Source organism: Laccaria bicolor, genomic scaffold (assembly GCF_000143565.1).
Source record: "Laccaria bicolor S238N-H82 LACBIscaffold_51 genomic scaffold, whole genome shotgun sequence".
In the NCBI taxonomy this organism is placed as follows: Eukaryota; Fungi; Basidiomycota; class Agaricomycetes; order Agaricales; family Hydnangiaceae; genus Laccaria; species Laccaria bicolor.
Genome location: NW_001889922.1, coordinates 52,005 through 77,046, shown reverse-complemented (window position 1 = coordinate 77,046; position 25,042 = coordinate 52,005). Strand labels below are relative to the sequence as shown.

At 46.7% G+C, this 25,042-nt stretch overlaps 4 protein-coding genes across 4 annotated transcripts; 3 read left to right on the top strand and 1 right to left on the bottom strand.

Moving 5' to 3' along the window:
* Nucleotides 1–4,790: 4,790 nt before the first annotated feature.
* On the top strand, nt 4,791–5,710 carry LACBIDRAFT_333436 (uncharacterized protein; the record flags this gene model as incomplete). The annotated part of the gene is made up of 2 exons (XM_001888088.1): nt 4,791–4,798; nt 4,834–5,710. 2 exons carry the CDS (start codon nt 4,791–4,793, stop codon nt 5,708–5,710), a joined length of 885 nt encoding a protein of 294 aa, XP_001888123.1.
* An 8,625-nt stretch (nt 5,711–14,335) lies between these two features.
* LACBIDRAFT_333434 (uncharacterized protein) lies at nt 14,336–16,216 on the top strand (the record flags this gene model as incomplete). Its single annotated transcript, XM_001888087.1, has 4 exons — nt 14,336–14,432; nt 14,474–14,624; nt 14,687–14,781; nt 15,705–16,216. 4 exons carry the CDS (start codon nt 14,336–14,338, stop codon nt 16,214–16,216), a joined length of 855 nt encoding a protein of 284 aa, XP_001888122.1.
* Nucleotides 16,217–19,980: 3,764 nt separating this feature from the next.
* Nucleotides 19,981–21,118, bottom strand: LACBIDRAFT_395273 (mycorrhiza-induced NACHT/WD40-repeat domain protein, NWD; the record flags this gene model as incomplete). The annotated part of the gene is made up of 2 exons (XM_001888046.1): nt 19,981–20,562; nt 20,648–21,118. 2 exons carry the CDS (start codon nt 21,116–21,118, stop codon nt 19,981–19,983), a joined length of 1,053 nt encoding a protein of 350 aa, XP_001888081.1.
* Nucleotides 21,119–21,329: 211 nt separating this feature from the next.
* On the top strand, nt 21,330–21,844 carry LACBIDRAFT_312295 (Zn-finger domain-containing protein; the record flags this gene model as incomplete). Its single annotated transcript, XM_001888086.1, has 2 exons — nt 21,330–21,674; nt 21,731–21,844. 2 exons carry the CDS (start codon nt 21,330–21,332, stop codon nt 21,842–21,844), a joined length of 459 nt encoding a protein of 152 aa, XP_001888121.1.
* Between the last annotated feature and the right edge of the window lie 3,198 nt (nt 21,845–25,042).

Sequence of the window (25,042 nt, the reverse complement as noted above, 5' to 3'; positions counted from 1 at the left end):
CATCCATTTCCGTTGACTCTCAATGATTTTGTGATTTGAGATGCACCTGTGCACCTGACGGATTGTCATAGCAAGTAAGACGGTGATGCGCTGCGTGGCTGCCAGTGGTTGTTCGCCCCCAGAAGATCTTTTCACTTATGATGCTTCATTCACATGATGGGTTAACCAAGATCACAGAAAGAGGTGATTAAGGTGAAGATGTCGGAGGAATCAAGAAAGCAAGCAGGGTATACTATCCCCTTCCTGCCTCGAGCGGCAAAGTTCAGCTGGGTACATAGGCAGGATTCAAGCTTGAATGTTCAATGTCAACGCTTTGTGGGACTTCTAATAGCTGTAGACATCTAATAAATATTTTGTGAACTCGTTCGTCCGAGTTCTGCATGAGCGACTGTGTTGAATATTTCTTTGGGGGTTCATAGTATGCAGGATAAAATACAGCTGGTACATCTGAGCGCCCAGACATCAGATTTAAGACCGATTTTACCCCTGTGAGAGCTTCTGGCGGTTGAATGTTTTTAAGTGCATTGAGGGTTATGGCCATTGTCTGGCAGGCTAACAACGAGAAAGTAGTGATAAGGTGGTGAAACCAGTAGAAGACAGGCCTTACTGTGCGCGAAATTGGCAAGATTGAATATTGTATAGGCAATATCATCCGCTTTGGATTTCCATGTATGATGGTTCGGAATCGGCTGGCCCTGGCAAGTACAAACCTAATGCTTTTGAGAAGAGGCCTGATGATCCTGTGAAACACCGACCAATTAGCCCGTCGTCGAAAGCTGGAGGAGTTAATAGGGCCGAACCTACAATGTCTACCCGCACTGTCAGTATTTGAGGGGATGGAGGGAATTCAATGGGCTTTGAAGAGCTTGAACGTGTCGGACCTTGTCGTTGGAGGGAAAGATCAGCAAACCTCCGTCGGGCTGATGTTTGTGAATGATGTGTTCGTTGATCTAGGGCTTGAGAAATTGCAACCAGGGATAAACGATGGACAGGCTGGTGCCTGAGTTTCTATGGGCTAGTAAGCCAACCTCGGCATTGGTTCTGTATGTGTCTTAGCAGGAGATGATTGCTGGAAGAATTGACGTTCGTACCTGGGGTACAGCACCCTTAAAAGCTTAACCCTCCACCTGCACGGCTACCCTCTTCTCCACCAAACATTCCTTCCTTCATTAGACATGGCAGACACATCATCAGTGGAATCTGAGACGCGTAATTCGATTCCAAGGGACAACACTAACTACAAGGGCATTGTCAGGGAACTGGTGCTCATCAGAGGGGGAATCAATGACAATGAAGACATACCTTAACCTTTCCGTTTACGCAGCCCAAGGTAAGGACCAGGACATCCAGTTGTTGTCAATCCCAACTTTGAAATGTGATTGAAGTGTCTCGAGGAAGCGCATATGCTGTCCAAGTTTGTGGGTAGTAGGCGAGGCGCATGAACGGTAGATGTGAGCTAGAAAAGATGACGCAATCTTCGAGTTATGTGATCACATCGTAGTCTCTTTCCAAGGGACTTACACCATCATGAGCCGCATCAACTAGTAGAGACAGAAAAGTCACCAGGTAATGATCTTATCCCTATTTAAAAGCCATGTCGGACTTACAATGACCACATTCAAAGCCAATGACTGTGCCAGGTCACAAATGAAGAGGATATACGTCCAAGATGTCGGATATTGGGGGGATTGGACCTTGGACACCTGATCAAGTGTCGGGCAAGAGAGCTGGACAGCTTGAGTCTCAAATGTGAAGAAAAATTTGAGTGTAAATTTCAGGCGGGCGAACGGTAGAAGTTGGCGATGATGGTCGAGGACGACATTGGTGTTGGTTGAATTTGTGTTGATCAACATTTGTTTTCTTTGCGTCTCTTTCCACCATCGTCAATGATGTACTCAAGAACCTGCACTATTGACAAGTTGCATCAGCTTGTCAAGCAAGCAAGGTCAGGAAGTAGGTATCTTGTTCTTAGAATTCAACGATCAGGTCTAACTTATGGCATCAGGAAAAAATGGACTTGCGATATTGCGGTATGTAGACGTGATAGCGCCATCGAGAGCCCCCTGATATATAGTTTGTGGTATATGCACCAACAAATACATATCACTACAAATAAGTCTATAGCTTAGCATGGTTGTGCTGTATCATCATATAGTTTGATAGAGTCAAATTCCTGTAGTTGTACAGGACCCCTGAAAATACCCTTGGAACCCAGATCCCAATCCGGATAAAAATTCTGAAATTTTTTTGAAAACCCATAGCACTGTCCGGATAGAAATTGGGCCATTTTGGCTGGAACCCGGAGGCAGATTTCCAGATAGAAATTGGGCTGACCCACCAAACCCAGAGCCACTTCCGGATAAAAATTGGTGCAGGTGGGGATCCGAACTCAAGACATATTGAATGTGAAGGTCATCAACTAAAGCCATTAATGTTTTAACCACTACACCAAATGAACATAATATTTGTTTTCCACTTTGACCATCTTACACCATCAATATTTGCATTTCTCTGCACTCTCAAATATGTCTCAGAGGAGCCACGAAATGGGCACGATTTCGTGTATTTTAGTGTTTTGTTATCTGAGATGCTTATTGGGGCTCCAGGGGAGATGCTGAGCAAGAATTTGGTGTTTTTAAGCGAAAATTTGGTGTTTTCAGGTGAAAAAAGCGAAAATAGAAGTTTTGGGTAACCCAGATCCACATCTGGATAAATTTTGCCCATACCTGGACCCAGATCCGCCATCCAGATAGAAATTGTCCAAAACTGTCCGGATAAAAATTCCAAAAATTTCAACTTTTTGGATCTGGGTTCCAAGGGTACTTTCAGGGGTCCTAGTTGTACATAGCTCTATGTGAACTCTATGGTATGATAAATATTCTAAAAGCAGAATCGGCTTATTCTTGGGGGGTAATCATCATAGTTTCTAATATAGGAAACAATGTGTCAGTCTAAGGATTTGAGGTGTCCATTTCATTTTGTAGTGTAGAGTAAGTATTCTATTCTATTTCGTATTGTAAATTAAATGTCTGCATTGAGCCAGACTTGAACTCCAGGGTTTGTGGTAATAGTTACCTACTAAGTTACTCTAGTTAGTTATCGATAGTTACCTCTACACCAGTGGGCAATATATGAACACGGAATCTCAGGTTGCTATGATCATCGAGTGTCAAACTTTGAAAGATCATGCCCTTAAGTAACAGCCTGCGCAAAATGTTCAACTTCAACTTCTCTGCCCACCACACACTCTGACTCAAATGGCCTAGGTATGGTGAGTATCAATGTTATGTCTAGTCTGATTTAGTGACCAATCCGAGCCCTTCAGACACCTCAAAGAGGTCAGCTGCAGATTAGAGGCTTATAGGAGTGCGACTCATCTGAGCGTGTGAGGGGCAAACCGCAAGCAGTGGGTGCAGACACCCTGCAACAAAACAGGAAAGGAGAAGACTCGCGCCATCGGACACGTCGATTCCGGTAAATCGACCACCACTGGTCATTCTCCCTCATGGTATACGGTGCCATGAACACAGCCAGAAGACCCCAGCCGCCTGGTGACAGGCGACGACAAAGGAAGGTAGTGTTGAGGAGGTGCAGGGGGGTTATTCAAAAGCAATGACATGGGGCTTCCATCTCGTTCTTGATGTGGAGGAACTGTCGATGGGTCACAGGCTGCATCATGTAATTTCACAAGGTATGTGGCTCTTTCTGACCACAAATCTCAGCCACAACCACCTACCACCCCAGCTAAACTAAGCCAACACCGACAATGAGCAAGTGATTCACCACTCCCCCTCCAGACACCAACCCATCTCCCAAGTCCACGTCAACCAAACGACATCCCCCATCGATCGTGTGCACGATCAGATGTCACAGCCCTCCAGACAATGCACTAAAACAGTTAGTAATAGGTATAAGTTGAGGTTATTAATTGGCGAGGCAAGTGTGTTTCGGGGGGTAGAGAAACTGTAGATACAAAATTCATAGCATTGATAGCCAACATAGACCTTGCTGTAACTATTCATCCGACTAATAAGATATTGCTTCCTCATCAGCTCTAGGTACTATCAAATGACATGGCCATGTTATCATGACCAATGCAGTTACATATTGCGCTTGGCTAAAATACTGTGCCTACTTTTTCTATATCTGGCTACAGATCTAACTGGCGATCTATCAGAGAAATCACCTTTTCCTGATGGGTGATCACCATCTTAGGGATTTGGAGTCGATGACTGCATCAGCCTTCGACGTAGAAGACATTGAGAATTGAACGAAGTGGCCCAGCAATTTCCCTTCAACTTCCCAACCCAACCCCATCCTCCGCCAACAACGATGCTGACCCCGTTCTCATGGTCCGACACTGCCCAAATCGCATTGGGCTCATGCATGCCCTGCCTCCGCCCTGTTTCTTTGCCGGATAGTTTACAGAACACTGCCAATCGACGGCCCAACTCAACGTCAGGAGAAGAACAGTACAACTAGTGCTTGGAAGTCCGGTTTTTTGCCTTTTTCGTCAGTTTTGCTGCTAGCATGTTGCCATTAAAATTCCCCAATGAATCTGGGGCACCAGAAAAGGAAATTTTTCCGATCTTAGACCGGAAAAAAGACCGGACTGACCCTGAAATTTTGTGTTTGCAAACCCCAATTGTAGCAGGGAATTTTTATGGCAATGTTCTAGCTCAAAAAAAGGGTTGAAAAACTGAAAAACCGGACTTCCAAGCACTAAGTACAACCCCACTGTCAACCGCATCCCCCGCACGCACAAGGTCTCCTAGCAGACTCTTCCAATAATGAGCCTGTAGAAACACTTTCTTTGCATTCAATCCCTCACAGAGGAAGCAGAGGGGGGAGACGAAAACGCAAGTCCAAGGCGAATGCGAATGGGAAGCCTCAGAGGATAACCCTGTTTGGATTCAATCTCTTCGGCCAACCACCACCCATCCAACTCCCACCCGATGACGACAACGCTGACGACGATGCGCCTTTATTCCATGTTCACCACAGCAGCAGCGGGGGTGGCAGCACACCCACAACAACACTAACAACCCAAACTTTTGACTCTGATGCTGCTCCTCTCGACATATCCACCATCCAATCCATCTCCGTCTCCAAAGCCACTGAAGCAGCCGAGGCGGAGGCGAAGCGTCTCAAAGAAAAAGAGGAGAGGAGACAACGGAGGAAGGTGAGGAAGGAGATGAAGAGGCTTGTGGAGGCTGGTGTTGTTGGTGATGGGGAGGGGTTTGAGGGGTTACAGGGGAGTGGTGGGTTGGTGCTTTTGAAGCAGCCTAGTGGTGCTGGGGTTGGTGTGGGAACTACGGCAACTACATCTTCATCGGGCTCTCATTCGCAGTCTCACTCTCGATCCCAACAGTTGAGGGAAGGTTTCGGACACTTTGTATCCACCCCTCTTTGTCCTCCAACAGCAGCAGCAGAGGAAGACGACAAAAATGCAGATCTCGATGGAAGTCTCTACGCACGCAACAAGTCAAAGTCAACGAGCGGCACTCATTTGACCTTGGATTCACGTCGTAATCGCTCTTCATTGAGCCGGACCTCCGCATCTATGTCTGACCGAGCCCAACACCTCCAATCCATCCCCAATCCCGCTGTCCCCAACCCCAACCAGCCTAAATCGAAATCAAAACACTCCTCGACCTCCCAATCAAGATCAAGATCCAACACATCCTCACAATCACCCTCCCTCCAATAGTGTTTGGAAGTCCAGTCTCGTGACTGAAAAAAGACCATAACCAGACCGGACCAAGACCGCAAAAGACCGGACCTGCGGTCACGGTCTTTTATTTTTGAAATATAAAGACCGCAAAAAAACCGGTTAACGTGAACCGGTCTTTGTGGCCCCTTAAATACCCTTTAAAATGCACCCAAGAACATACGATTTGGTAAAAAAGTGAGAGAGATATGAATTGAAATGTAAATTACTTTTGGGAATAATAGATGTACCAGACTTATTTTATAGAAGCACCAATTCCTAACGGAACTTAATGTTCTTGGGCTCGTTTTGAAGCTATTAGAGATGTTAATAAATTTACCGATTCATAATTTTAAAATATTGGCCTAAAGACCGGTCTATAGACCGCAAAAAACTGCGGTCTGCGGTCTTTTTGCAGTCCGGTCTGGTCTTTTGACTTCTGGGGAAAAGGCAGACCGGTTACGGTTACGGTTAATGCCCCTGGGCATTAAAAAACCGGACCGAACCGGACTTTCAAACACTACCCTCCAATCACCTTCCTCACCCGTGTTCAGCGACATGCAGGCTCAGATTGTTAGTCCAAGCACCGTTGAACAGGGACAGGGGTTTTTCGATTTGGAGGATGAGTTACCTGTTTGAGAAGGAGTGTTCACCGGATGGATTGGAGGAGGTAATGGTGGTGGATTCCCAGTTGGTTGAATCAGTGGTGGCGGCTTCCCAGTGACAGGTTTCGGAGGGGGAGGGGGGAAGAGGACGAGGGATTTTGGTGCGTTTTTGGCCAGACGGGGGGATGGGGAGGACAGTAGGGTTGGGGATGGAGGTGAAGATGTGGTGTGAGCACAGCACGACCTATATTTTCTCAGGTATCCCGATGTCTTGTTTCACTCCGGATCTGTTAGATATACCCTCACCCCCCTGATAGTACGACCACGACTGCTTCCTATATGCTCATACACATAATTATATATACTGGATGGATGGATAGAGGATTGGTGTAACATACATATGCTTATTTATTTTTAGTATGACATTGCTTATACAACTTATGTACCTTCATTGGCGTCTTCGAGGTCAAGGTTTCCTATCACCCCACCACCAATTGCTATATTCAATTCTCTATTTGCAGGGGGCATAGCTCACTTGGGAGAACAGCAGACTGAAGTATGTACAGAAAGGGCTTGTATATATTTCCTACCTTTGATCTGCGGTGCCTGGCCACTTTTTTATTTTCTTGTTTGTTTTTTCATAGATTTTATGATCTCAGAATTTTCTTTGTCTTCTGCAATTCTACATGTTATTTATGAGAAAATAAGGGGGGCATAGCTCTGTGTTGAAATGGAAAGCTTGTCTTCTGAACCTTTGAGTCCCCCCCTACTACGATGACAGTTACCAAGCATCATTTCTTTCTTCCTCATGAGTCATGCAGGACAGGCACCATTTTCTTTCTGAAGTTCATAAGCTAGATTTTTAATTCCTTATGGCCCTTTCTCTGGTTGATTGAAAAACATGTTATCATATCCTGGAATAAATGTCCTTGGTTAGTTGTTTGGGGGAAAAAGCGGGACTGAACTGCACCTTGAAAGATTATTTACACAATTCCAGAGACTTCAGCCACAGTGCCTTGGCCTCCTCATATTTCCCTTGCCGTGAATATGTTCTTGCAAGATTTTCCATGCTGGTCAAAGTATTGGGATGTTCTGGCCCCAGGATCCTTTTACGCAGATCCAGAACATTTACTTCCAGCTCTGCAGCTGCCTCATATTTTTCTTGGTCAAAATATGTGACTGCAAGATTTGTCATGTTAGTCAATGTATCTGGATGTTCTGGCCCCAACACCCTTGTACACAGATCCAAGACTTTCAGCTCCAGCTCCCCAGCTTCCTCATGTTTTCCTTGGTCTGAATATGTTCTTGCAAGGTTTGCCATGCCAGTCAATGTAGCTGGATGTTCTGGCCCCAACACCCTTGTATACAGATCCAAGACTTTCAGCTGCAGCTCCCCAGCCTCCTCATGTTTTCCTTGCTCTGAATATGTGACTGCCAGATTATTCATGCTGGTCAATGTATCTGGATGTTCTGGCCCCAACAGCCTTGTACACAGATCCAAGACTTTCAGCTGCAGCTCCTCAGCCTCCTCATGTTTTCCTTGGTCTGAATATCTTCTTGCAAGGTTTGCCATGCCAGTCAATGTAGCTGGATGTTCTGGCCCCAACACCCTTGTATACAGATCCAAGACTTTCAGCTGCAGCTCCCCAGCCTCCTCATGTTTTCCTTGCTCTGAATATGTGACTGCAAGATTATTCATGCTGGTCAATGTATCTGGATGTTCTGGCCCCAACAGCCTTGTACGCAGATCCAAGACTTTCAGCTGCAGCTCCTCAGCCTCCTCATGTTTTCCTTGGTCTGAATATGTTCTTGCAAGGTTTGCCATGCCAGTCAATGTAGCTGGATGTTCTGGCCCCAACACCCTTGTATACAGATCCAAGACTTTCAGCTGCAGCTCCCCAGCCTCCTCATGTTTTCCTTGCTCTGAATATGTGACTGCAAGATTATTCATGCTGGTCAATGTATCTGGATGTTCTGGCCCCAACAGCCTTGTACGCAGATCCAAGACTTTCAGCTCCAGCTCCTCAGCCTCCTCATGTTTTCCTTGGTCTGAATATGTTCTTGCAAGGTTTGCCATGCCACCCAATGTAGCTGGATGTTCTGGCCCCAACACTCTTGTATACAGATCCAAGACTTTCAGCTGCAGCTCCCCAGCCTCCTCATGTTTTCCTTGCTCTGAATATGTGACTGCAAGATTATTCATGCTGGTCAATGTAGCTGGATGTTCTGGCCCCAACAGCCTTGTACACAGATCCAAGACTTTCAGCTCCAGCTCCCCAGCTTCCTCATGTTTTCCTTGGTCTGAATATCTTCTTGCAAGGTTTGCCATGCCAGTCAATGTAGCTGGATGTTCTGGCCCCAACACCCTTGTATACAGATCCAAGACTTTCAGCTGCAGCTTCCCAGCCTCCTCATATTTTCCTTGGTGTAAATATGTGACTGCAAGATTATTCATGCTGGTCAATGTATCTGGATGTTCTGGCCCCAACAGCCTTGTACACAGATCCAAGACTTTCAGCTGCAGCTCCTCAGCCTCCTCATGTTTTCCTTGGCCTGAATATGTTCTTGCAAGGTTTGCCATGCCAGTCAATGTAGCTGGATGTTCTGGCCCCAACACCCTTGTATACAGATCCAAGACTTTCACCTGCAGCTCCCAAGCCTCCTCATGTTTTCCTTGCTCTGAATATGTGACTGCAAGATTATTCATGCTGGTCAATGTATCTGGATGTTCTGGCCCCAACAGCCTTGTAAGCAGATCCAGGACTTTCAGCTTCAACTTCCCAGCCTCCTCATATTTTCCTTGGTATGAATAGGTCCCTGCAAGATTTGACATGCTGGTCAGTGTTGATGGATGGTTCATCCCCTGCTCCTTCATCCTCATTTCTACTATTTGAAGCTGAAGATCCTCTGCATCTTTCCACATTCCATTTTCACAGAATACATAACTTAATTTGGAATATTCATCATCATCAAACACTCTTTTGAAGCCATTTTCCCTCTCTGACTGGTAATTTGCTTTGATGTGAGATGCAAGCATCCTGTTGAATGCAATGTTCTCAGTTGTCACCTCTTCTGTAACACAGTTTACAAGGATCAATTTTGACACCTGCATCATGCACCTCTTTTGAGACATTGACATCCTATCTCTACTCCATTGATGCATCAATGGATGAATGGTATAGACTTCTGAAGAGCTTGAGCCCCTTTGGATCAAAGAAAAGGACATAAGAACTCTAATTCCTTCATGAAAGAAGAATTCATTCCAACACTGATCTTCTTCCAGCTGAAGCAATTGGGCGATGCAGCTTTTGACATTTTGTTCCAGTTTACTGTGATCTCCTTTAGAGAATTCCACAGCAGCCTTTCTAAAAGCAGCCTCAATGATATTCTCATGATGTAGAAATGCAACAGTTTCAAGAATAAGAATAGCAGCCTGAGCAGCTGCTCTACCATGCCCATCAGATTCCCTGTTTGCTCTTGATTCAATTTCATTAAAAGACAAATCCCATGTTTCATAGACTGTACAATTGTACTGAGATGCCCCCCTAAATGAAGGGTGGTTCATAAGCTTTTTCCTATGTCGCAAGAGATGCTCAGGATAATTGTTAATCCTACAGAGACCAGCTTGAATAGAAGCTCCTGCTTGATCAACAGCCAGAGGCAAACAGCAGAGCTCATTTACAATCTGCTGAGCTATGCTGTAAACATTTTCTGGCAGCTCACTTAGATGGCTGGCTTTCACTAAGAGTGATATGGCTTCCTTTTCAACCATCTGATCAACTTCCAGAGAGTTTCCATAAGAAGTAACACGCCCAAGAGATGGATTCCTGCTAGTAACCAGAATATTGCCCTTGGAGCCAGGTGGAATAAACTTTTCTACAACTTCAGGTGCACCATCAGCATTGTCAAACACCAGCAGCCATTTACACTGCAGAGATGCAATCCAGATAAGAGCAGACATGGAGGACACAGAGATATTAGCAGCTTTAGCCTCAGAATGAGAACAAAGACCCTTCAAACCAAGAACAATGGTATCTTCAGAAGAAGCATCAATCCAGAAAATGTGGGAGAATCTGCATGCACTTGTCATAAAATCAGCAATATTATGTCAAAGAAACTTACTTTTCAGCCATCTCCTCCACAAACTTTAAACAAATCTGTGTCTTTCCAATTCCCCCCATACCATACAACAAAAATGATTTCCTGGAACCACCTACTTGACCTTGAGGTGCAAAGTGATCCATTAGCCTCTTGAGAACATCTTCACGACCTGTAAATAAAGCACTTGAATTGGGTCTTTGGGGAACAAGGAGTGTATCCTCTTGTCCCCCACCGGCATGTTCATGAACTTCAATCTTGACAAAAAGTCAGATCCATATCTCAACCCATAAAAACCGTGATGAAAAGACACACATTCTGTGCCACATAGAGTGTGGAATCCCTCATAATGACACTGTGTGCTCCCTGCATTACATGCTTGGGCATCAGAAGCAAAGGATGTGAGTCAAAGAACGTAAGAGTGTATTGTAAACACACACCAGGGACATCGCTTCCCCCGCAACGTCAGGCGCCGTTGCAGAAGTCAACCTAGACCTTGTCAAGACGCTATCAAGCAGTGTGGGATTATGAACTCTAACCTCGAATCGCTACGGCGTTTATTAGATGGGCCCTCAACGATCATGAGGTGATCAGGCAATTCCTCAAAGTTACGTTTTAAAGGATTTTTGCGGGAGCCACTAGGATCAGACATGGTGGTTCGGAAGAGAGAGTCGATGCTGTGCGGCGTCAATTCTCGAAATGGGCTTCACAGCGTCAGCTGACGTTTTTGATTGACATCCCTCAAGGGCCGATGAAGCACAGCGTTCATAGAAGTTAACGCCCACTCGGCGTTAAGTCAGCGAGGAAGCGCCGGAACAAATATCGTCAACAGAAAGCGGCGAGAAAGGGAAGCCAAACGGCACCCTTCAAGGTGACGAACAGAAGAAAGGACTGTATCTTAATTCATAGATTTTAAAATGAAATAAAATCCACCATGGAAATGATACTAGAAATGTTAGATGTTGAGTACGCACAAAGCCAAAAGACGAGCACACGTACCTAACCCAGCATCCTAAACCAGGTGTTTATTGCACTTCTGTCACTCATCCTCAAATTGCCTCACACCCCGGCTCTCCATGCCAAAGTATCGTTGTCTGAATCGCACGACCGCCGGTTGCACTTCACGTACTGTAGGAAGATACTGATGACATTGAAGGGTGCCTCAGCTGAATAGCCATGCGGCAGGCGACAAACGATGGCGTCGCATGGGTGATCTTGGTTCTTCGCTGCAAGGGTCTCGCCACGTCACGGATTCCTACAAAAGACCAATCAATTAGGTCATAGTCAACAGGGAGCAAACAGGGAGCAGCTATGTCGTACCAAGAGCAAGAAAAACCCTGGTGGTATCGTTCAATACTTCTGGGTTGGTCCTAGATTAGACATGGGCCTGACAGCACATGGAGAATCGCATTATCACAGGCTTATTGTCGTTAGGGTGAGCCGTTGGTAGAGCCGCGCAGTGCTGAGATCCAGATGGGCGACCAAAGGACAGCGTCGTCACGGAGCACAGGCCAGCCGATCGCCGCAAAAGTGCGTTGGTACGAATGGATGAACCACTCCTTGGTGATGGTGCTTTCCAAAGGGAAGCGTCGCCCAAATTATGGTAGACAGCCCAACATGTTCAGCGTTGCGCGACCGGCCTCTCCTCTGCGGAGTGAGGACCTACACTCCATCGTTCAACGTCCTGGAAGCGTACTGGGCATTCTGCAGCAAGTTGATGAAAGAGGGTGCGTACCGTAAACTTCACCAACAAGGTATCCTGATGCGTAGTCTTAATATCTACGCAAATCCCTCTCCATTCGTCGTCAATCTCTCATTTCATTTGAGGGTTGGCTGGTGCGGCGACCGGGTTTCCATATCATCTGCGAACCAGGATTGCGGCGTTGAAACATTCGCGGGGCACAAGGAAACGACATGGCCTGACTGACGGACAGAGACAGGGGTTGTAAGCTAAAAAATAGCTGAATGAAGATGGATAGACACGTACTGCTGCTACAGACCCGTCCCGTATCGTACATCCCTGGTGCGGTGGACTTTTCAAAACATATAAGTACCCGCTTAGCGTGATCCCCCAATTGCCGAGCTAATTTGACACTCAATAAGCAATTGCCTTTGACAGATTGAGCTTTCACCTGAACGAATGTCGGGCAGGAGAGCCGGACAGCTTACAGCTAACGAGGTATCGATAGACCAAATTTTGAAACGCTCCACTTAATGATTCTGTTTACTTGTGGAGCCTCAGGGTATGTGCAAACAACCTTACTGGGAATCTATGACTATGTACACTGCCAATCGTACAACACATTGCCCCCAGATTTGACTTTTTTCTGTTGTCCATGTTTGGTTTCCAGCTTGACACCAGCCTTTGCCGACCAGCTGAAAAAAAATGTGGGCACCACACCCAGGGAGGCTTGATGTGATGTGATAGGACCTGGGAAAGTCATGTCAAATGCCTGATCCCAAAATCCCGAAATCTGGCCATTTTTGTCCGCACGGATTCTCCCAAATTTTGTCCGCACCGCGGATCAGGCCTCGCTTTTGCACAAATTTTGTCTGCACATTGGATCAGGCATTTGATAGGCAGGATTCAAAAAATTTCGCTGTGCGGCTACTCCAGACATATGTGAAGGCTAAATGTAAACTAAAATCTTGACTCTCGAGAGTATCTAACTATCCTTGTAAGCCTCGCCATCTGTATCCAGGGTCCTGGTCCGTGGGACAGTGTCCGAAGGAACTGAGGCGAAGTGAGAAGAGCGAATTCGAATCGGGATTTGGCACGAAATTACAAATTACAACACGCTGGCTACACCGGATGCGGCCAGAAAACATATCATAGTAGACTATACATTTCCAAATTTCCAAACGTTTTGGCCCAATTTTTGTCCGCAATCGGCTCAGGCCTTCTAGATTTGAGCCACTTTTGTCCGCACATCTACATCAGGCATTTCCAAAAAATTTCCAAAATTTTGTCCGGACAGTCCTCAGGCATATTCGGATTTTCGTCAAATTTTTGTCCGCACAGGGATCAGGCATTTGACATGACTTTCCCAGGTCCTGATGTGATCCCACTGTCGTCGCCACGTTGGGATCTCCCTACAGTGTTTTGCATGTGAGATTAGAATTCAAATCTCACGAAAACTTGTTTGTTCTTGTGGTCTGTGACTGATGGGAGTTAAGGTGACCTCGAAGTCACTTCGATTCGACGGCAACACTAGAGTCAACATTCAATCATCGACGTAAATGCGGGTTCCAAGCAAGTTCCAAGGGAGGGGACTCCTCCACTTGAAGAAAATATGGATCTAGTCGGAAGACTAGATCCTTTATCGGCTACCCGTGACCTTCACTAAGAGCGCTCTGGCAGAGGAAGTTCAACGTTCAACGTTCAACGCTGTGACACCGAGGAAGGCAACATCACACATTACAACTAATACAAGAACAAACAACTTTTCGTGAGATTTGGATTCCAATCTCACATGCAAAACACTGTAATGACACTGTGTGACCAGAGTGATTCAGGGTCTGATGGGAAGCGACAATATTCAAAGTCCAGTTTCCGTTGCCTCTGTTGGTAGGCCCTGTGATCGTTGTCATAACATAGTCACTCTGATATCACCATTTATTAAGGAACGATAACGTAGTGGTTATGGTGGTCGGTTCAAATCTGTGTCCGAGAGGTCTCGGGTTCAATTCTAGCTTTTGCCTCTTATTTTCGCAAGCATTTCTTGCTGACTCCACGTCGGCCGAGATAGCTGGCCACCACATAAAAGCTGGCGACACTGTGCCATTAGAGTGATCCCAACCTGCACTCTACAGCCGTTCTACATTCATGTAATGATGTTGGTGTCAGCTTAAAATTCCCAGCTGTCCCCAATGTTTCGTACAACAGGCGGTGTACGTAGCAAGCGAGAAGGGGTGGGAAGCAATGCCCGCCAAATGGCGGGCCGTAGTTGTTTGGACAGCTCCAAAAGTAAATAAAATCACTAAGCGGAGCGTTTTGGAATCTGGTCTATCGATACCTCGTTAGCTGTAAGTCCCAAATGTCATCGAGCGTAAATTCCAGGAGCGCGAACGGTGGAAGTTGGCGGAGATGATGGACGTCAATCAAATTTGTTGACCAACGTTTGTTTTCTTTCCACCACCATCAACGACGTACTCAAGGACCTGCACTATCGACAAGTGGCATCAGCCCATCAACCGAGCAAGGCCATGAAGTAAGTATCTTGTTTTTATAACTATAATGATCACGTCTAACTTACTGTGATCGCCGTCTTAGCACTGGGGATTCGGAGTCGACAACTGCATCAGGCCTCGAAGATACGGTTGATACGTTCAAGACGTTGAAAATTGAAAAGTGCCCCCAGCAGCGAGGTGTGTATCGCCATCATTGTCTCTCACAACGTAAACTAAACCTTGTTACTCAGACCTTCAATGCACGAATACATCACAACGCTACCAGATATCCTTTGCAACATCGTAGCCGTTTTTTCCGACCAAGGCCGGACCTTAGGCCTTAGGCCTTACCCCCTCTCTCCTTCCTTACCCCACATACACGACTTCTATCTTGTACTCATTCCACATTCTTCCTGGCGTACGGATGTTTCTCTGAGGTATGCTCTGCTTCACCCTACGCAAGGGATCAATCTGACACCACCTTCCGCAGAGCCTTGCACAACGACAACACGTCGTTGAAGGGGCGGTGAAGCGACGACGTTGCAGATTGGTCACCATCACATTCCCTTCAAATTTCCCTCCCCTTCCGAACTTAACAAGTTCTCCTGCAAAATGACAACACCATTCTCATGTACCGACACGTCTTGGATTGCGTTGGGTTCATGCATGCCCTGCCTGCGCCCTGCTTCTTTGTCGGATAGTTTACACACCAATCAACAGCCCAACTCCTCGTCATTAGGAAAAAACGGCTAGAGCCGTGCGCCATCCCCCGCGCGCGTGGACGAGCTGCAAGGTCTCCTATCGGACTCTTCGGAGGGGGGGAGAGCTTCCTTTGCATTCAACCCTGGAAGAGGAACAAGGGTGGGGGACAAAAACGGAAGATGCGGGGGAGAGGAATGGTGGATAAAGTTGTCTGTGTTTGACCTCTTTAGATGACCACCTATCCAACTGCCAGCTGGTGACGCTGACGACGAGGTCGTTGGGCCCTTATTCCGCCTTCGTCACCAGGTAGCACACCCACAACAACGCAAACTATGTAGACCTTCGACTCTAACGCCGCTCTGCTAGACGTATCCACCATCCAACAAGTTTCCGTCTCCAAAGCTACTGAAGCCATCCAGGCGGAGAAGCGTCTGAAGGAAAAAGAAGAGAGGAGGCAGCGGAGGAAGGCGAGGAAGTAGCTGAAGAGGCTGGTGTTGTTGGCGATGGGGAGGAGCTTGAAGGGTTTCAGGGGAGTGGTGGGTTGGCGTCGCTGAAGCGGCCTAGTGGTGCTGGTGGGGGGACGACGGCTACATCTTATTCGGGGTCTCACTCCCGTTCACAATCCCAATCCCACACTCAATCCCAGCACTCGAGAAACGGTTTCGGCACTTTGTATCCGCCCCTCCTCCAACAGCAGCAGAAGACGACGAAAATGCAGATCTCGGCGGGACCCTCTACGCGCGCGAGAAATCAAAAAGCGGCACTCACTCGAACGGAGGAACCTCAGATTCACGTCATAATCGGTCTTCTTCAAGCCATACCTCCGCGTCTGCGTCTGATCGACCTCATCACACCCTTACATCTCACATTCCACCTTTCCTGTCATTGGGAAACTGCCACCAGGTGCACCGATCCGTCCACCAGCCTCTAGAACAGGCAGCTCATCCTCCAAATTGAAGAACCCCTGGCCCTGCTCGACGGTGCTTGGACTAACGATCTAAGCCTGGCTGACGCTGAACGCGGCTGACGAAGGCGATTGGAGGGAGGGTGATTGGGAGGAAGTTTTTGACTTTGATCTTGATTGGGAGGTTGAGGAGCGTTTGAACTTGGGGTTTGGGAAATGTTGGGGAATTAGGTACCCCTTCAAACGTTCAAACGTTCACTGCTCTTCTGTCACGACCCATTGCACCTTCCTCCAGCTCTCCTATTAACCAATATCCTCGTCATTACAGCTAACGAGGTATCGATAGACCAAATTTCAAAACGCTCCGCTTAGTGATTTTGTTTACTTGTGGAGCCTCAGGGTATGTGCAAATAACCTTACTGGGAATCTATGACTATATATGCAACAAGTGAGAAGGGGCGGGAAGGCAATGCCCACCAAATGGCTGGCCGTAGTTGTTTGGTCAGCTCCAAAAGTAAATAAAATCACTAAGCGGAGTGTTTTGGAATATGGTCTATCAATACCTCGTTAGCTGTAGTTTATAAAAAGTATCGCCTACGTCTATATATGCACTGCCCTATACACGATCACCCCTTCGACAGAACGGCATCTCGTAGTTCAAACCGTTATGGCCCTCCACTCGCCCTCTTTGAAATGTACATGGCGACGTTGATGATCTGCGCACTGTATGTTTTGCTGTCCGTCGCCGATAAGAGCTTGGTAAGTCTGACGAGGAATCACAACGAATGCTCTGCTACAAGTATCTCTCACATCGATGTTGGCTCATTGATGATTTGAAGGACAGGCCCGACTGCCATGTCATCAAGCCTATGAAAGCAACCCGTTAGTTCGTCATTGAGAAACCGGAGGCAAAGCAAGAGCATACATAGACCTCTCGTTACGCAATCAGAAATTTGAAGTTTGAAGGGTAAGACGAAGGCACAGTGAGAGTCAAGGTTTCGAGATTGAACATCGAGAGGTTTGGAACATCATGAAAAAATTGAATATGTCGGATCTTGTTGTTGAAGTGAACGATTGGCGACGCTGTGTCGGCCTAGAATGTGTGTTGAACGTGGAACATTTGTTGATCGATGTACGTGGTAGGACAGTGTCAATGCAGAGCATGGGCGGGCTGGAGTTTCAATGGGCTGGGCTGGTGAACCGCCCTCGGCGTCGGTTCTGGAAATGCAGGTGGTCTGAGTAGGGACATGGTTGTTGAGGAAATGGCACTCGTACCTGAAATACAACATCGCGTCGAGTCCAACTACCCTCTCCTCTGTGCCTCATTAAAAACTCATGCCACAAGTTGTTCTCAGCACATTATCGTAGGGACCTGAACGTATCCCTAATGAGCGTGAATAGAGCCCGAAGGGATGGCACGACACTGACGAATGTATTGTCAGAAAATCAGCGCTTAGAAGGTGATAGACCATGGACGTACCTTACGAATCCAAAAGACGTTTTCAGGCCTTGTACAACCGTAGCCGTGGCGCGCTAACGGTAGGTAAGGGCTAGGAAAGATGACGCGTAGATGAGGGTGGTGGTCAAGGACAATATCAATCAGACCAATCACCTTGAACGAGACGCGTCTTAACTTCCTGCCATTCAGACCCGAGTTGAATATAAAGCGGAGAAGCTTCGTGGTGGAGATGATGGTTGAGGACAACGTTGACGATGGTCACATCGTTGATCAACGTTTGTCATCATCTTGTAGAGCTTCACCAAAGCTTCACCTCGAAAATCCAGCACCTTAGCCTTGCTCTGTGGTTGCTACACGTTCAGGGTGTCATGAAGTAGGAATGGCGGGCAAGGCACGCCGTGCTTGTTCCCACCAATTTGAACTAACTGATGTTCGGAAGTTCATGTTCTCTTCTTCTCCTTCCCCCACCATTCACCGGAACGCTGGCAGTGTTCGCGAGAACCAATGGGTACGCACTGCGCCGGTTTAAAATTGAAAGCTAATTGCATTCACGGAAGAGTTCAAAACGCCGTCGTTCGAGCCGTACGTAGCCTGGAATCCCCGTTATTTACAATTACACTTGAACGTGCCGTTGTATCCCTTTCCATCAGGACACCCTCCTCCCAACTCGAGAGTCAAGCTTCGCATTGCCCTTCGGAGTCCAACCGTTTTCAAGAAGGGCTTTGCCAATCTTATCTTGTCATCATGATATTTCTCTCACATTGTGAGTCTCTATTCTCCTGCTTCGAACCTTGCGTTCCTAAACTCTTTTTCAAAAGGTGAAAACTGGTGAGCCTGTCCTTCGTCATCATCGCAGGCCTCACCTTTTCCTTCCGCTCCTTTTCCAACGTATTGTATTCTCTATGCCAAAGCTTTACCGAAGTCTCAGTGACTACAGATATTTCCTCAGAGGTACGTTCTGCTTCGTCCTTTATTCAAGGGGTCAAGTTGAGCTTACATTTCGCAAAAGGTTAGGTGTAGACAATGGCCGCGAGTATTACACTTTGCTGCTACCGGCAACTCTCTATTCATACCCACACGAGCCGATGGGGATTTCACGAGCGGGATGCATTTACGACGAGATTCGTACATTCATAATCGTTCAATTAAGGGAAGTAGAACCCACCTCCGAACGATTAGAAAGCTAGTCCTTGTCAGTTGGTCCCCTCCGAGCTGTAAGTCCCTATTCTAACATAGCCAGTTTTTCTGAATACTGTGCCGGATATGAACCACTCAAATCGCAAGCATTCCTTTACCACAGGCCAGGCTGTCATACAATCATATACGTCCAACCTGTCTCTTTTGCTTCGTGCAGTTCTGGGACATTGTGTCTCCCCTGCCTGTGCCTGTATTGTGACGACAGTCGACAGAACATCCTCTGCGCCGTAACTGCCATGCAAGGACAAGGGCCGGATTGAAGACATGAGGTAGGAGGATTGCATGAATGTAGTGGGGGCGGCTGGAACAGTTTGAGAGGGTCACGACCGCCGTTATGAAGTAACTCAAATAATTTGTGAGATTCTAGCTGCGTTCGTCTCCTTTTAATTTTTGTAAATTTGTGTGCTCTTTCATTGGTTTGGTTTAAATACTTTACAATGTTCACGAAAACCTCCTGCCCCACAATTCAAATCATTCAGAGGGCCAAACTCAGCCACATACAAGTAAAGTCCCAGTGCTTTTAATTTCCATGTGCACAAGACATTTGAAGTATTTTTCTACTTAACAAACAGGAACTGGACTCTTTGATCATTGATCAATGCAGGCAATATGTAAAAACATGCTGATACTATTCATAGTGCTGCATCTAAATCAAAAATGACTACACGGCCAGATTCATATCCCAAACATATTCGGGAGCCCCAAATTGAGGAACAGTGAAAGTTGCGATATTGGGAGGGGATAAAGCAGTGACGGAGCTTGGCCATTATCCAGTCACCCTTATTCGAGAGCTGGGTAGTGGAATATATACTGAGTGTTGGTTGCTGTGAGGGATAAAAAATCTGGAATTGCCCAGGGGAAGTTTTATTCACCCTGGTGCCGTCCGGCAATGTGATGTCTGAAGTGAGTATTGATTGAGAATTGCCCATCGTCAGATTCCAAATTCTGACTGTATCATTGTGTGATCCAGAGATGACTCGGCTACCATCCTGCGAGAATGTGACAGACATCACCCAATCTGTGTGGCCCTTCAGCTCAGCCTCCACCTTGCCTGTGGTCACATTCCAAATTCGGACTGTTTTGTCCTCTGATCCAGAGACAACTCGGCTGCCATCCAGTGAGAATGTAACAGATTTCACCCAATTGTGTGGCCCTTCAGCTCAGCCTCCACCTGTCCTGTTGTCACATTCCAAATTCGGACTGTTTTGTCCTCTGATCCAGAGACAACTCGGCTGCCATCTAGCGAGAATGCGACAGAGTTCACATCATTTGTGTGGCCCTTCAGCTCAGCCTCCACCTCTCCTGTTGTCACATTCCAAATTTGGATCGTTTTGTCCTCTGATCCAGAGACAACTCGGCTGCCATCCTGCGAGAATGTGACAGAGTTCACATCATTTGTGTGGCCCTTCAGCTCAGCCTCCACCTGTCCTGTTGTCACATTCCAAATTTGGACTGTTTTGTCCTTCAATCCAGAGACAACTCGGCTGCCATCTGGCGAGAATGCGACAGATTTCACATCATTTGTGTGGCCCTTCAGCTCAGCCTCCACCTGGCCTGTTGTCACATTCCAAATTTGGACTGTTTTGTCATTCAATCCAGAGACAACTTGGCTGCCATCTGGCGAGAATGCGACAGAGTTCACATCATTTGTGTGGCCCTTCAGCTCAGCCTCCACCTGTCCTGTTGTCACATTCCAAATTTGGACTGTTTTGTCACTCTGATCCAGAGACAACTTGGCTGCCATCCTGCGAGAATGTGACAGAGTTCACATCATTTGTGTGGCCCTTCAGCTCAGCCTCCACCTGGCCCGTTGTCACATTCCAAATTTGGACCGTTTTGTCATTCAATCCAGAGACAACTCGGCTGCCATCCTGCGAGAATGTGACAGAGTTCACATCATTTGTGTGGCCCTTCAGCTCAGCCTCCACCTCTCCTGTTGTCACATTCCAAATTCGGACTGTTTTGTCATTTGATCCAGAGATGACTTGGCTGCCATCCTGCGAGAATGCAACAGAGTTCACCCAAGATGTGTGGCCCTTCAGCTCAGCCTCCACCTTGCCTGTCATCACATTCCAAATTCGGATCATTTCATCCCATGATCCAGAGACGACTTGGCTGCCATCTTGTGAGAATCTGACAGATGGTACTAGTGACCCATTTTGCATAATCAGCTCTGCAGGGTCCCATGAGTCCGATAATCCATGAGTAACTTTTGGAACTCTGCTGACATTGGCAGTGTAGGTCAAGGGGGGAGCAGGATTTGAATTTGCCATATGGGGCCGGTTAGTTAGTCCGGCCGCCAGACCGTTAAATTTTTTTTATTTTAAGTACCAATTTCGGGTAATTTACGGACCGGATGAGCTTAGATTGGACTGGTGCGCTCTCTGACGTGTTTGACGAGCTCTCCTCACTTACCTGTTCCATTGTCCTTCCAATGATGGAGACACACTTGACACGAACGACGCAGTTGTTCCAGCTGTCATCATGCAAGAGGTCAGGCTACCTGCAGACGAGATGCTTGATGCGACCGATGCAGTTGTTTCAGCCGTCGTCGCACAAAAAGTTGGCCTACGTGCAGATGAGCTAGAAGCCATCAACACAGGAACCAACAGTGGGAATGGGCAAGGAACTCACGGATTTGCTACAGATCTCAACATACCCACTGCCTCTGCAAACTCGGACCTGAGAAGCCTACGAGAAGGTTTGAGGAACACCAGTAAACGAAAGCTTGTGAGAGTGTGTGATTGCGGCAAGAGTATAGACGAAGTTGAGGCTGACGACGAAAGCAGAATAATTATCTGCAGACGAAAAGGCTGTGAGACATTGTGGGTAAGTCATTTCTTTTCGTGTCATTTTCTGCCTACTACTCACCACTAACTATGCAGTACCATCTTTCGTGCGTTGGACTGGATTGTGGTGTCAACAACTGGGTTTGTGACCCATGCAAGAGCATAGAAAAAAGCAGAGGAAGGGGCGGCAAACGAAGGCGCGCAGTGTAGGCAGCTGACACAACGCCCAAAACACGGTACCTATTTATAGACTTTACCTATATATGGTAATTTATTCGCACGCTGGTTAGTTAGTCCTGCCATAGTGGCCTTACGAAATCAGCATGATATATTAAATTAAAATTGTGTACCCCCCTTGGTGTAGGTCTTGCGTATCAATGAATTGTTTGGAATCCAAATAAGTGCTGACTCATAGATCTCCATGCAATGTTTCTGGACAGCTTCAAAGTTCATTTGTAAACACCGCCGGGCATCGTAAACAAGTGTCTGAAGGTCATGGAATTTTGGGTCCTGTCAATCACAAAATTATTAGACTCACAATGTCCCCTCCCTCATTTTGGCAAATGACTTACTGATAAAACAGTGACTATGCTACCCAGGGATTTCAGTCCTGTCTGCAGCTCACTCAGTATGCTGAGACACTCTATCCAGTGCAAAAGATGCTTGTGCAGAAAAACACAAAGAACATCAATGAGTATGGCGTCAAATTCCTTGACCTCTGCTAAATGAGCAGCCCAATAGATGCATGAGTATCTGAGTGCTTTTTGCCAACATTTTTTGGAGAGTTGGCCCTGTATCTGCACGACAATGTCCATTCTTTGGGGATTTTGCACACGTTATACTTCAGTGACTTGTTCATCAGCATTAGACATTTGAGAGCTATCAGTGTATGACCCTCTGAAGCAACCAGCAAAGGGAATGATGGGCAACGCCCAGGAGAACAATGTTTGGGATCAGTTATGAAGTCAGGAAATGAGGCATGGAATGGAGCAACCATGGCCCCTGGTTGATCAGGAATGTGAATAACAGAGGTGAGCCATGACAAATATGACTGTGCATTGCTTTCCCGTGATAGAGATGTAATGGCTTTCATCGACAACGGATTTCAAAGGAATATGGTGATCGACAAGATGTTTCTCATATCATCAACTTCATCCTGCTCCTTGTCTTCACAGACCTTTTCCATGACATGTACATAGAGAGAATTGATCTCGGTTTTGAACTTGTTGATGGATTTCTGGCCATGGGCCAGCATTGCGGAAAGACGGCGCTTATAGTCTTCACCACCATTGGTGATATACCGAACGGCAGTTGCTGCATAAATGAAGAGCCTGCCGGAATTTGTGACGAGACCGGACAGTTCGTCATCCTTGATGTGGGCCAATGATGTCCTGAGATATATCCGAATATCGTTCTCAACCACGTCCTTCTCGACATCATGGAGATAGAAGTACCCTCGAATGCTATCGCTAGTAGACCTGAAGGCAGTGCGAATCCGATTCTCATCTCGACTAGCCAGGAATATCTTGAGAGGAATTTTTGATGCCCATCCAAGAACAAGTTTAATTAACAAAGCGACGACTTCAAGATTGGCACATTCATCAATGGCATCAATAACAACAACTTTATCCACCACGCCGACGGTCGTTTGAACAGGATGATAAATGAGTCGCTTGAATTGCTCATTCATATTGATATAGGTCGGTTCCGCAAGAGTAGGGTCATCCTCGATGGCCTTGACGACCTCAACTCTGACAGCAGGTGAAGATCTGGCAAGCGCATGCGCAATAACAGGAATAATAAGGCGTGCGTTCGTAGTTTTCTCAGATGCTCGAGAAGCAAAGAAACTGCCACCAAGAATGTTTTTCGCCTGGAGGTTCTCACAGAATGTGTGCGCGATCGTCGATTTTCCGACTCCAGCCATACCTACCATCCAGTATACCTTGCAACTCTTGACGTCCGAGGCCCAAGCGTCCAATTTTTCGAGGATCTTCACGCGGGTCCCTTGCATGCAGCCGCTGGGATCGCCATAAGACGACTGTCGAGTTTTATAGGATGTCGTTTCGTGATTGAGTTTTTCGATGGAGCCTGTGTGCATGTGAGCACCAAGAAGCTAGCTTCTGTTGGGATAGTTTATCTCACCAAAGTTCAGGTGCTATGGGCTTGTTCATCAGCGCCGCTCCTGCGCCTACAAGTAGCGAGAGTACCGTACCTGTAAAATATCGCCTACCATTCCCTCGATATTCAGTTGAGTATCCATCTTGAGAAGGGCTCAATATCCACGTGAAGCTTTGTTAATGACTCGAAAACCAACCTGAAAGACGTCACACAGGCTGTTGATGTTCCGAATTGCCTTCAGTATTGTATCTGCATCCTTCGGTGACTGCTTCTGCATGTCCTCCATTGAGTTCAATTGTGTGGTGATAGCGCTGCAAAACATTAATGGGTATAAACATGACAAAAAAAACATGAAAAAGCGACGGACGTGCAGAATACATCAAGTCGGTTACGTAATGCGCTCGCGATGTTGTGTTTCCGATACTGCTTGACGATCGAGAGGTTAGCTTCCAGTTTTGCTTTGAGATCTTCTAGTTCCTTCTTATGCTCCAACACGACCTGATCCGCACGAGTAGAGGATAACAGCCTCTCAAGGATGTCCTCAACGATTCGTAAATAAGTTGAATTGCGTCTTTGCGAAAACAACTTACAAGGAGTGTACTATCATCCCGACCGCCATGTTCATGAACTTCAATCTTGACAAAAAGGTCCATTCAATGTCCCAAACCATTCACGCTGTAATCACCGGACATACCTTTTGAGCCACATAGAAATTGGAATCCCTCATAACAACGTTGCGAACCCCCTGCATTACATGCTGGGGTGCCCGAAGCAAAGGATGTGAGCAAAAAAAATTGGTTGTGTATTGTAAGTACATACCAGAGACGTCCCGTCCCCTGCAGCCTCAGGCACCCTTGCAGAAGTCGACCTACATTTTGTCAGAATGCGATCTGGTGCCGTGGGATCATGATCTCTAACCTCAACCCGCCAAGGCGTTTATTTGGAGGTTGATTGGGCGATTCCTCCAACTTGCGTTTCAAACGATTTTCGCCGGGGACACCAGAATCAGTCATGGTGGTTCAGAAGAGAGTGTCGATGCTGTGCGGCGTCAATTTGAATTTTCGCCCTTCACAAGGTCAGCTGACATTCATCGGTCTGTTGAAAAAGGTGCGCGGTGGTTGGGCGTCAAGTCAGCGAGGAGGCGCTAGAGAAAACGGTGGTCAACGAGAAAGGGAAGCCAAACAAGCGGATTATTTCAGATATTCGCAAGAGCAGCAGATCCTCCACTTATAACGAATATTCAAACATAGAAGACAAGCCGGCTCTTTCACCTATCTCGCTAGACGCCAA